The sequence below is a fragment of the Tamandua tetradactyla genome, chromosome 1 (genome assembly GCF_023851605.1).
Source record: "Tamandua tetradactyla isolate mTamTet1 chromosome 1, mTamTet1.pri, whole genome shotgun sequence".
Classification (NCBI taxonomy): domain Eukaryota; kingdom Metazoa; phylum Chordata; class Mammalia; order Pilosa; family Myrmecophagidae; genus Tamandua; species Tamandua tetradactyla.
Genome location: NC_135327.1, coordinates 231,408,660 through 231,421,366, shown reverse-complemented (window position 1 = coordinate 231,421,366; position 12,707 = coordinate 231,408,660). Strand labels below are relative to the sequence as shown.

The 12,707-nt window shown below is 40.1% G+C and overlaps 1 protein-coding gene and 1 pseudogene across 6 annotated transcripts in view; both read left to right on the top strand.

The window, feature by feature from the left end:
- Positions 1–12,707, top strand: part of MALRD1 (MAM and LDL receptor class A domain containing 1) — a 752,096-nt gene that overhangs the window by 41,539 nt on the left and 697,850 nt on the right. For all 6 annotated transcript variants that reach the window (XM_077154409.1, XM_077154433.1, XM_077154399.1 and 3 more), the window contains exons 6-7: positions 9,445–9,546; positions 10,170–10,316. In XM_077154409.1, coding sequence (XP_077010524.1) covers positions 9,445–9,546; positions 10,170–10,316 — 249 coding nt within the window. The remainder of the gene's footprint in view (positions 1–9,444; positions 9,547–10,169; positions 10,317–12,707) is intronic.
- LOC143677878 (putative E3 ubiquitin-protein ligase TRIML2 pseudogene) lies at positions 1,145–5,397 on the top strand (annotated as a pseudogene).

Below are 12,707 nucleotides of genomic sequence, written 5' to 3'. Positions count from 1 at the left end.
TGTCCCCAGGCTCCCGCTTGGCATGACCTTGTGGGACTGGGCTTTTCAGTGTCCCTGTGCACAGCTAGCTTGGAAATGCCTGATGGCTGGTTCTGGCGTGGGAAGGGGTGGCCCCCAGGACCATGTGGCTTTCACTGGCATATCATGTGAAGCATTTAGGGAAGAAATATCTCCAGTTGTGCTTTACATTCTACTCTGGAAAACAGAAATATAGAGAACACATCTCATTGTATTCTATAAGGGCAGTATTGCCCCATACCAAAACCAGACCCTAAAAGGTTATAAGAAAACTATGGGGTAACATTCCTAAAAATCATAGACACAAAATCTTCAACAAAATATTTGCAACTCAAAACCTGCCATATATATGAAAAGATCCTTCACAACCATCCAGGGAAACGCAAGGCAGTATCAGTGTTTGAAAAGCATCAATGACATTCACCCTGTTTACAGACTCTGATAAATGAATACATAAATATGCACTTACATTTCATTACAAATGATATTATTTTTCTAATTTCAATTTCCAGCTTCTCATTGCATTATACATAAATAGAATTTTGATGCTGACCTTGACGAAAAAGCACATGATCATCTCAGTAGATACAGAAAAAGTATTTGACAAAATTTAACATGCATTCATCGTCTAAAACCTGAGGAAACTCCAAACTTCTTTAACCTAATAAAGTGCATGGACAAAAACCCTTCAGTAACATCATACCTAATGATAAGAGAGTGAATACTTTCTTCCTAATACTGGGAATTGGGAAGGGTCCCCACTCTTGCCACACATATTCCATGCCATACTGGAAGTCTTAGCCAGTGCAATAGGGAAAGAAACAAAAGTAAAAGGCACACTAATTGAAAAGGAAGAAATAAATGTCTTCATTTGCAGATCACATGATTGTCTTGGTAGAAAATTTCAGAGATTTCCTAAAGTTTCTAAAACTAGTAACTGAGTTTTTCATGCTTGCAGGATACAAGGTCAGCATCAAAAATTCTATTTCTATATAATGCAATGAGTAACTGGAAATTGAAATTAGAAAAATAATATAATTTTTAATGAAATGTAAGTACATATTTATGTATTCATTTATCAGAGTATATGCTGGATTTTTATCTTGAAAACTGCAAAACTCTGATGAAAAACTTCTAGAAGAACTAAATAAGTGATGATGGATTGGAAGACTTAATATTGTTAAGATAACAATTATCTCCACATTGATCTATTGATTCAATGCAATCCCAATTAAAATCCCAATAAGGGTATATATTTTTTGACAGACTAACTCTTAAATTTATATGGAAACAATTTTGAAAATGAACAGAGTTAGAATATCCACACCTACTTGGTATTAGGACTTACTATAAAAATAAAATAATAAGGAGGTTGAAAATGTATTGGCAAAATGGTTGATGAATTTATCAATAACATAGAAAAGAGAGTCCAGAATAAGACACATGCAAATGTGGTCTATTGAGTTTTGGCAAAGGTGCAAATGTGATTCAATGGAGAGATGACAGTCTTTTCAACAAATGGTGTTGGCACAATTGGAAATCCATATGTAAAACATGATTATACAAAAGTTAATCCAAACAGTTAAAACTATGAAACTTCAAGATGTCAAACAGGGAGAAAATCATTGAGACCTCGTGTTTGGTAAAGCATTCTTAGATACATTATAGAAGTCAGGATCCATAAATGGAAAGTAAAAAGATAAACTGAGCTCCATCAAAATGGTCTTCAGGGGGAGAGAGAAAGAGAGGTGGGGCTAACAACTGAGCTGATAAAAGCCCTTCATTCTCCTTTTAGCTGTTTACTGTAAAGGAAATATTCAGGATTACAAAGAAAGGGCTCCCAGAGGTTTGTTTGACTTGAGCGGTCTAGAATGGACTAAACCACTGTGTCTGTAGGAACTGTTTGCTTGGACCACTGGTGCCTGGCTCTGGGTATAGCTATTGCCAAGTACGTCTGCTTTTGGAAGAAACATGCCAGTCTTTTTCCTGTCCACATCAGAAACAAACAGTCCTACCTTCAGTTAGCAACACATGCCAGGATGTCCAAAAGGCTCAGTCCACATTTACAGCAGAAAATGCCAGAAGACTACTTCTGTGTGAAACAACTGGAACCAGCACAGCTAGTGTGATGATGACCAAATCACCCTTTGTGTCAAGTGTTTCTGGTCCCAAGAGCACAAGAATCACATGGTAGAAGAAGAGGAGGTAGAAGAGGAACTGTGGTTAACTACAAGAAGTTATTCCAGGAGATATTGGGCACGTTGAAGGAGAAACTGGAAGTAACTAAAAGGATATTGGCTGATGAGCAAGAAAGAATGGGAATGATTCAAGGGGAGGAGCAGAATTTCAAAGAGATGATTAAATCTGAATAAAGGATAAGGTTCTGGTTGTTGAATGAAAATAATGAGGTGAACCTCTTGAGACTACAAGAATGTATATTCAGCCTGAATATAAGAGAAGCCTGTCAGAATCACCTGATCAAGTTTACTAGGGAGCTAGAGTAGAAGTTCCAGGAGATGCTACAGAGACTAAACAGTTTGGGAAGAGAAAACCTGAATAAACTGAAGGAGAGTGAAATCAGGTTTCTGAACAGATCAGTAGCCTCCAAAAGAACACCACAGAGCTAAGGGAGTGTGGGGAATCTGCATTAGCACTGCTCCAGAGTGCAAGATATTCTTTGGAAAGGAGTGAGTCACTACTGCTTCAGTGTCTAGAGCATGTGCATATCACAAACCTGAGTTTTGGCCAAATAACAGGAATGAGTGAAATGCTAAGAGTATTCCAAGGACAGGTAACTTTGAAAAGCTCATCCCTTTCTATTTTTATCTGTGGCTCTGAGAAGTATGAGATTTGGAAATGTCCTCCAGGATTTACCTGATAACCCAAAGAGATTTGCTCTTCAGTGCCATTGTGTTGGTGTGGAGAGCTTCACCTCAGGTAGGCGTCACTGGGTGGTATCTGTGGAAAAGGCAACAGAGTGGCAGTTGGGCATATACAAGGACTCTGCAAGCCAAGGGGTGAAAGACCCAAAGCTTTTGGAGATAAACTCTCACAGGGCCCATTATGGGGAGTAATTTCACTTTCTGGGTCTTTCCTCCTTTAGAAAACATTTCCCTGAGAGAGCAAATGCACAAAGTTGGAGTTTTCCTAGACTGTGAATATGGGCAAATATCATTCTACAATGTGACAGAGAGGTATCTCATTTACAATTTCTCCTATCATACCTTCCAAGGAGCTCTCAGGTATCCCAAGTGAAAGCATGAATTCAGACTGTCTCACCCTCTGTACCCCTCATACACCTTCCTATGTGTTGCTGTTACCGTAATCATCCTTAGTTTGAAATACAAGGCCAGGGGAGCCCAGAAAGTTAAGAGCATGACTTCGTGGAAGCATTTCTATAAAAGGCATTTTCATTTGAATTGGAACCCAGTTCAATACCCCAGAGCCTTTGCATTCCTCTGGCTTTCAATCTCCATTTAGTGGAAGAAGTTGCTTTTAAAGTGAGTCTTGAATAACAAAAAGGCTCTACACTGATTAGAATAACAAATACATATGTAACATAGGATTATGAAATTAGAATGGAGATGTAATCTGCCTTCAAGATTAACTGGAATACTTAGGTCTAGGTTAGGAGTCTACATAGAATTCTTAAAACATTGGCAGAATTCATTTGTTGGCTCTGGGAGCTTTGTTGTGGATTTTCCATGGCTTTCCTGTATGTGGGACCATGTTATCTGCAAATGGGGAAGTTTTTACTTCTTCCTTTCTGATTTGGATGCCTTTTATTTCTTTCTTTTTTTTGCATAGCTGCTCTGGCAACATCACCAGTGCAGTGTCAGATGATGGTGGTGAGGGTGAGAATCCTTTCTTGTTCCTTATCTTGGAGGGAGGCTCTCAATCTTTCACTGTTAATGGAGTGGGGTGTTAGCAGTGAAGTTTTCATGTGTGCCCTTTGTCATATTGGGGAGGTTTCCTTCTATTCCTGGTGTTGTGTTTTTGTCAGAAAGAGTTCCTGGATTTTGTCAATGCCTTTTGTGCATCGGTTTAGGAATATCATGTGTTTTTTCTGCTTCATTGCATTAGCTGTGTTCCTTGTGTTGAACCATCCTTGCATTCTGGCAGTGGATCCACTTGAGTGTGGTGTGTGCTTTTTGGTTGTTGTTGTTCATCCCATATATGCTTTTAGTTTATTTATTTATTTATTTTTAAAATATTTTTATTTACAAAATGACATACAAGCATAAACATTCTTAACATGAACATTCCATACTTGGTGTACAATCAATGGCTCACAATATCATCACATAGTTGTGTATTCATCACCATGATCATTTCTGAGAACATTTGCACCACTTCAGAAAAATAAATAAGAAGAAAAAAGAAAAAACTCATACGTACCATATCCCTAACCTCTCCCTCTCATTGACCACTAGAATTTCCATCTACCCACTATATTTTAACCTTTGCTCCCCCTATTTTTTTTCCTATGCCCATTACCACTCCCTTTCATTGGACACTAGTTTTTCAATCTACTCAACTTATTTTAACATTTGTTCCCCCATTTGTTTATTTTTTTATCCATATTTTTTACTCATCTGTCTATACCATACATAAAGGAGGAGCAGACACAGGTTTTCACAATCAGATAGTCACATTGTGAAAGCTATGTCATTATATGATCATCTTCAAGAACCATGGCTACTGGAACACAGTTCTAAAGTTTCAGGCACGTCCCTCTATCCATTCTAATTGTGTGTGATTTTTTTAATGTGCTTTTTGGATTTGGTTTGCTGGTGTTTTCTTGAGGATTTTTGTATCTGTATTCATAAAATATAATGGTCTGAGTTTTTCTTTTCTTGTGGTTTCTCTACCTGGCCTTGGTATGAGGGTGAGGTAGCATAAAATTGTGAACACAACAGCACTGAAATATGTATCTGAATATGATTAAAAGAGGAGATGTTTGACTATATATATGGTAACAGAATAAAAATAAAAATTTAAAAATATCCACGGGACTACCCAGCACAAACAATGACCCTAAGTTAAACCCTGGGCTACAGTTGACAGCACACTTTAATGATTGTACTATATACTCAGTTGTAACACATGTTCTACACCAATGTAAGATGTCAGTGATTGAGTGGTATGTGGGGGTCCTGTATTTTATGCATGATTTCTTTAAACCCAAAATTTCTCTAATAAAGAAAAAAAGTTTTTAAATCAAATGAGAGAAAAACAAAAAGACAATGGCAAAAATGGGTAAAATAAGGAATGAAAGCAGGACTTTAGATTTGAGGGTTTCATCCTGGTGCCACGTGGAATGCAGTATCTATGGCTGATACTATTACTGATGTTGCTTATAAAGCTCCTGACCATTTATCCTCCCAAACAGAAACTAACTTAATTTCTATGGATATTTTATCTGTGTGGGGAGGAGGTACTGAGGGAAAAGTGAATATTTTAAAAATACGTTTTCAAGTGTCCTTTTCTACTTCTCTGTCTGAAAAGGAAAAGTAGATTTCTTAAAATAAACCTGATAGTACAATGTTTCAAAAAAATACTCTGCCACAGAAATTGTCAAAAGGATGAAAAGAAAAAAGTCAGAGACCTGGAAAAATATTTGTTAATCCCATGCGTACTATAAAAATATGAATGACTTTATAAGAGTGCTCAGTTACAGATATTTTCATGTTTGTTTTTGAACGCTTTGTAATTTGGGTAGAAATGCTCAATTCCTTTTATAATGTAAAAGAAATCTCTTGACTCATTCCCACACTTTTGAACATAGATTCAAACTCTTATCCCCTAAAATTCATTACACAGTTATAGAAAGGAGGACCTCTTTATATTTACCTAAGTAGTAAGTATGAAAAGAAATCAGAGTTTGTCACTGTGTTTCAAATAAGAATATGTTTAATTATTGATTTTGAATAACAAACTCAAATTGCTGATTATGATTTCTGTACAAATTTCATACTTGTGGCTTATAATCAGAATATTGTAAGTAGTCTGTGAATATTTTTAGATTGGCTTTCTGGAACTTTGCCTTAACCTGATTTGTAAAGCCCCAAAGACATAGATCACCTCTTTATTAGAATATGTGTGATGTAGTCAGATTATCCAGTTAAATAACTAAGGACCTAGTTACCTTTTCACCATATTAATTTCCATATACCTTTTAAGAAGCAATGACAGTTTAGTGGAATTCATTACAAATTTAAGGATATTGACAAAGAAATTGTCTAAATTCTCTAAGGCCAAAATCAAGATGGGTGTCAATTATAACTTTTACCGTATATTCTAGTTTGCTAGCTGTTGGAATGCAATATACCAGAAATGAAGCGGCTTTTAAAAAAGGGGAATTTAATAAGTTGCTAGTTTACAGTTCTAAGGCCAAGAAAATGTCCCAATTATAACAAGTCTATAGAAATGTCCAATCAAAGGCATCCAGGGAAGATACCTTGGTTCAAGAAAGCCGAAGAAGTTCAGGATTTCTCTCTAGTGAGAAGGCACATGGCACAGTTTCTCTCTCATCTGGAAAGGCACATGGTAAACACGGTCAGGGTTCCTTTCTCATCTGGGAGGGCACATGGCAAACATGGCATCATCTGCTAGCTTCTTCTCCTGGTCTCCTGCTTCATAAATCTCCCCAGGAGGCATTTTCCTTCTTCATCTCCAAAGGTTGCTGGCTGGTGGACTCTCTGCTTCATGGTGCTGCAGCATTCTCTGCTCTCTTTGAATCTCTTTCATTTTCCAAAATGTTTCCTCTCTTATAGGACTCCAGAAACTTATCAAGACCCACCCAAATGGGTGGAGACATGTTGTCACTTAATCCAGCTAAACAACCACTCTTGATTAAATCACATCTCCAGGGAGATGATCTGATTACAGTTTCAAACATACAGCATTGAATAGGGATTATTCTGCCTTTATGAAATGGGATTTAGATTAAAACATGGCTTTTCTAGGGGACATACATCCTTTCAAACCAGTACCCTGTAATAGCCTTGAGACCTCAGCTCCCTTCTTCACCATCTGAGAACACCTGATTCAGTTCACATCACCTTTTTGCAAGGTAAGATGGTGAAGAGCGGTCTCCACAATGTGGCTTCACTGGTGTAGATATGCTTGGCGGACCTTCATCCTGCCAATCATGTACCATGAAGCATGTTAGTTCCCCCCAAAGAATCTTCCACAGTCAAGTCTCAGGGCACATTGAGAATGGAAGGGGGTTTGTATATCAATATATCAACATAAGTGACATCCTTAAATAACTCTGAGCTCTGGGACTGAAAGCACTAAATTAATCAAGAGGAGATTTCTTGATTGACAACTTAGGCCTACCACACTAAAACATGTACCACATACTTGGTCTTACATTGTAAATTCCCATCTGGGGGTCCAAGGGAGTAAAAGTGGTTGGCACCATCAAATGACATTTAGTGCCAATTGACACAGGTTGCATTTTGTACTTATCTTGCCATTTTTGTTTGCAGTGTTTTCTGTATTTTTTCTTGTATAAATAGTAATAAATGAAATAATAAATATTTCATTGAAATAGGCTAATATTTTATCAGATAACTCTAGGGGGTAGAGGATTTTTAGCTGTTATATGAATCTACAAAAATTACAGTTTTGCTTGTTTCATGATAACCACTATTACGAAATCTTAGCTGAATTTGTTGCCAACACTTCCTAATTGCACACACAATTTATTTTCAATTGGTTTCACATTCAAGAGGATTTGTAAGCTCCCAGTATGAGAGGCTAGATTATGGATATATTCAGATTTTTTTATTTACTAAACAAACATTCACTGAGCACCTATATTGTGTCAAGATTTTTTCTAAGAAGTGAGGAGACAGTCACCAATAAAACAACTGAAAACTCCCTGAATCCATGGCTCTTAGTTTTAGCCAGGATTGGGGTGTGGAAAGACATGGAGCTCATGAGTAGCATGTGGGCTGCTCTGCAGGTGGATAAGGGGTGGCACTTGTTGAGCTTCCTTCTGATTTCTCTCATTTTCCCATAAAGAGTGGCTTAGCTGAGGATGATGATCAGGAGGAAGTGTTGAGAGTCTACTGAGGTGATGATGTCATTGGATAGTTAGCTGCCTGAGAACGGAGGAGAGGGGAAGAATTAGGAAGGTGCAGTGGGATTGCCACAAGGCGATGGCATGAGTCATTTCAGTCAGCATCCTGCGTGCTTTTCTTGCTTCCATCCCATGGCAGAGAGGTGGGACTGAGTGGTGAGGTGTGTGTTTTCCATGAGCGTGTGAGGGAGCACGGGAGGGGCCAGTGCATGGTTGTAGTGACCGACCTTGTCGTTTAACCTCTGAAATAAGGAAATGAGGACACAATGGAGGATGAGGGGTGTCTCTAGGACTGTAGGACCATTGGATTGTGGGTGCACTGAGCTGTGATCTACAAGGAGGGAGCGGGAGGGATGGGGTGCAGGTGGAGAGTGGCCGCTAGAAATTAAGTAAAAGGGACCGCTCTCCTTGTCAGTAGTGACACTGGCCAGAGGGATGGAAAGAGCAGTTCCTGGTCAATATTCTCCTTCAAGGTCACTAAGAGGCAGGAATCAGGAAACTGAGAGGTCAGATGGAAGTGAATGTTGCAATGAGAGAGAATGGCGGTGACATAAGGAATGGGGGAGGAACCAGCATCAACAGGTGACCAAGAGAAGTTGGCACAGCCAGGGACATTGTCTGATGCTGAGAGGTTTGGAGCTGGGGTGCTCAGGGAGGTGAGAGGGAGACTTGTCCAAAGGGGCCATAGCAGCAGAAGGACATCTGGTCTACCTCTGGTCCTGTGTCAGGAGGGCCGTGGGGGAGAAAGCGGGTCCCTAGGCAAGGGCCGTGGACATAAGGAATGGGGGAGGAACCAGCATCAGCAGGTGACCAAGAGAAGTTGGCATAGCCAGGGACATTGTCTGATGCTGAGAGGTTTGGAGCTGGGGTGCTCAGGGAGGTGAGAGGGAGACTTGTCCAAAGGGGCCATAGTAGCAGAAGGACATCTGGTCTACCTCCGGTCCTGTGTCAGGAGGGCCATGGGGGAGAAAGCAGGTTCCTAGGCGAGGGCCGTGAAGACGAAGTTCCATGGCCGACCGGGAGCCACATGTTCAATATATGTACAATTCTCTTTTTTAACTAAAGGGTCTTCATCTTGATGCCAAGGACCGCTGCTGACTTTTGTAGGGATGGGGTTGGTTTGGTCTGGGGTCTTATAAGTCACTGGAAATCTGGTTAAAGCACAAAAGCATTGTGTTAGCCTTTCTTCAGTGGGATCATCTAAGGGCAGAACTGCCACAGAGAGGAGATGGGAGGAAAGTCCTTTCTAGAACAAATACTACCCTTTAAAGAAATACATTGGTTTTTCCAGTTGCATGTGCATCTCACGTCTTGCCAATCTTTAATTCTAACAGATGAAACTTTACCATGTCAAGGAGCATTGGGCACCGACCGTGCGCTGTGCCAGCCGGACACCAGACTCTGCAGATTTGACCCTGCAGGTGGAGGGTCGAGGTGTAAGTGCTGAAGGGGACACCTGCTGGTGGGTGTGTCAGCAGCTGCTGAGACTCGAGGCCACCCACAGAAGCTCACTGGCCAGCCTTCACTGGCATGACCATCCCCAATGCAGCTGGGTATAATTGGGTGTCTGGCTTATTCAAAGATGAAAGATACCGAGGGGCTGTGGACTTAAGGTCATATTGCTTGGTTAGAGAAGTGCATTAAAGACCACCTTGGAATTATATACAATGTTTCTCCTTTAAAGTTTCATTGTGCTTATGGACATCAATAATTAACCTAAGTATAATTCTGTAAAATAGGTAAGGCCAAACATTATGACATTAAGTATTGCAACTTAGGCAGCGGTATGGCAACAACTCCCCCTACCCCCAATTTATATTTTGTCTGTGCTTCCCAACTTGGGGGATGATCATTTGGACCACCTGGGAGCTTGTGAAAACTAGAGTTGCAGGTCAACTCTCCAGGCTTGTTGAATTTACATAAAGAGAGATGCGCGTGTGCATGCATGCACGTGTTGAATCTCTTATTTGATTCCAACATATAACCCTGGTTGAGCAACTACAATATTAGATACTGTTAGTCTTCCAAGATTGAGACGATGCCTTCTGCCCTTTTTTAGGGTGCCAAGCCTGTGATTTTGAAATCGACATGTGCAACTGGGCATCAGAAGCGTCTTCTGGGCAGATTTCCTGGATGCGCACAAAAGCCAGTGAGATTTCTGCATTCAAATCCTCCCCCCGGCATGATCAGAGTGGTGATGGTGAAGGTAGGATGTGAAATCTGCTGTGCATTGATTTTGGAGCTGTGCTTTATTGGGACTGGTGTTAAGACATTCAGCCAGGCTTTATGATGTTCATTTTATGAGAATTGTGGCATGGATAGTGACAGTGTAGAGGGAATATGATAGTAGTTCACCTATTTTAGTTTTCTAGATTTATTCCTTATTTAAAAAAAATATTATCTTTGGAGGCTGGGAGAAAGGAAAGAGATTGAAAGCCTTCCATGGAGTCTCTAGTTGTCCCTGTCACTACAGCATGGCCTGGCCAATCAGTTGCTTTCTCTTATTCTCCCATCACACTTAGTGTTTTTGGTTTACTTTTCTCCCCATTGCTTTTTTAAAAATTTCTTCTATTAATAGGGGAGGGGAAGGTATTAATTCATTTTTTCTCTCATTCACATGGAAGCTTTGTTATAAATCTCTTAAAATCTAAAGTGCTTTGGTATTTCTACCTTCGTCTTCAATGTGAGAAGGGACTCAGTACAATTATACTATCACTTTAGCTACCATTTTTGTTTTTTAGTTAGTTTAACATTCAATATTTTTTTTCCAAGTTATTACCTGCAGTAGGTTCAATGGCGGCCCCCAGAGATCTGCCCATATGTGGTTGCCGAACCTGAGAATGTGGCCTTCTTTAGGAAAGGGTCTTTCCAGTGGTAATTAAGTGGTGCACCTTGAGAAGAGGGCTTTCTGGAGTAGCTGGGTGGGCTCTAGGCCCTACCACAAAGTCAGAGGCTGAGGGAGATTCCACAGGTGGGTGAGAGGGGCCATGCAGCCACAGGAGCAGGGATGACAGTACGCCCAGCCAAGGGTCCTCGGTGCCCCCAAGGCTGGCAGAGACAGGGCAGGTGCCTCCCTGGGATGTCTGGGCCAGGGCGGCCCTCCAGTACTTGGTTGGCACACCTCTGGCCCACAGGACAATGAGGAAACACATTGAACACCAAGTTTAATTCCATATTACATCAGCCCAGAAAATTAGTGCAATGTTTAATTAAATTAGCATATTAGCCAATATTTTTGGCCATTTTCTGTGTTCGCCATCGCTTCCTTTATTTCTTGTCCTCTCTGTTGGTTTGCTTTTCTTCTTCTTGAGGTTAACTTTCTAATTCTTCTTTGACTTAGTGAAGATCTGTCAGGATGAACTCTCTTTTTATGCATGACGAATACCTCTTCTTTTATTTCTTCAAGCATCTTAACATACTTTTCAAGTCTTCATTAGACTTACCAAAATTAGTTTCAATTTCTCATGCCATTGTTCTACAAATGTAATCAATTTAGCTGTTTTTCCAGCATTATACATTTAGTAAAGCGCAGTGTACTTTGTCTACTCCATTCTTCGTGCTCCCTCCCTCTGCTTACCTCTTCTTGCTTGGTGGTTTGTTGAAGCCTCACTTGGCTCCCCAAAGCCTTCTCTGGGTAACGGTGGTGGCTCATTTGGGGTGGACGTGGCGTGGGGTGTTGGGATGGTGCAGACATGGTCTCTTAGCTGTCCAGCAGTAGCTGGTGGACTTGCCAGCTCACCGGATGAGCAGGGCCCCACCCTAGCCCAGTCCTTGACAGCACTGGACTCTGCCCCTCCATCTTTGCTCTGCAGGTTGACTGTCTGGATCTTTTCTACCGCAGTCTGCCTCTGGCCCCACAGACTGAGTTCTGTGGCTTCAGCCTCTCATTACATGGCCTTTCTCTTCTACTGCTCATATTTTGAAGTGTTTACATAGGGTTTGAGCTGTCTCTTCTGCCTGTTTTCTTTCATGCTTGAATAATTTTTTATCATTTGCTGGCCTTTGGGTCAGAGGGTTTGAAACAAAGCTTGAACTTCATGAATAGAGACTAACATTTCTGGTAAATAGAAACTTCATTTAATTTAATGTTTTTCAGAAGTTGCCATGGAAATTTTTAGTCACTGACAAAGGAATGAAGCATTTGAAAGGCTTTTGAGAAATTAAGATGTAAAATCACAGAATCCTCTTTGTATCTCTGTATTGTCCATAATGTTGAGTTCAAGGTCAGTCCCAATTGGTTTTAAGTGTCAGAGGGGGCTAAGTGAATCAGTGACACTTTTATCCGCTGCAGCTGAGAGGACTGTGACACTCTGATACTCCCACATGGTTTGGTAAAACAGAGGACATGTTAAATTGTATTTCTTATAAACTATACAAGTGTCCCTATAAAAAATGTCTTCTAATTTAAAAGAGGAAACGATCTGGGAAGAAAGAAGATAAATTTTAATATTGCATTGTGACATTTAAAATAAAATAAGAATTTATATCAGTAGATTCTATAAGGATTTTGAATTTTCATATCAGATGTATTATTAAACTGATTTCAAGGATTAAGAGAGGATGTCAATATATTTTAAAATTCATGTGGGAAAATGAA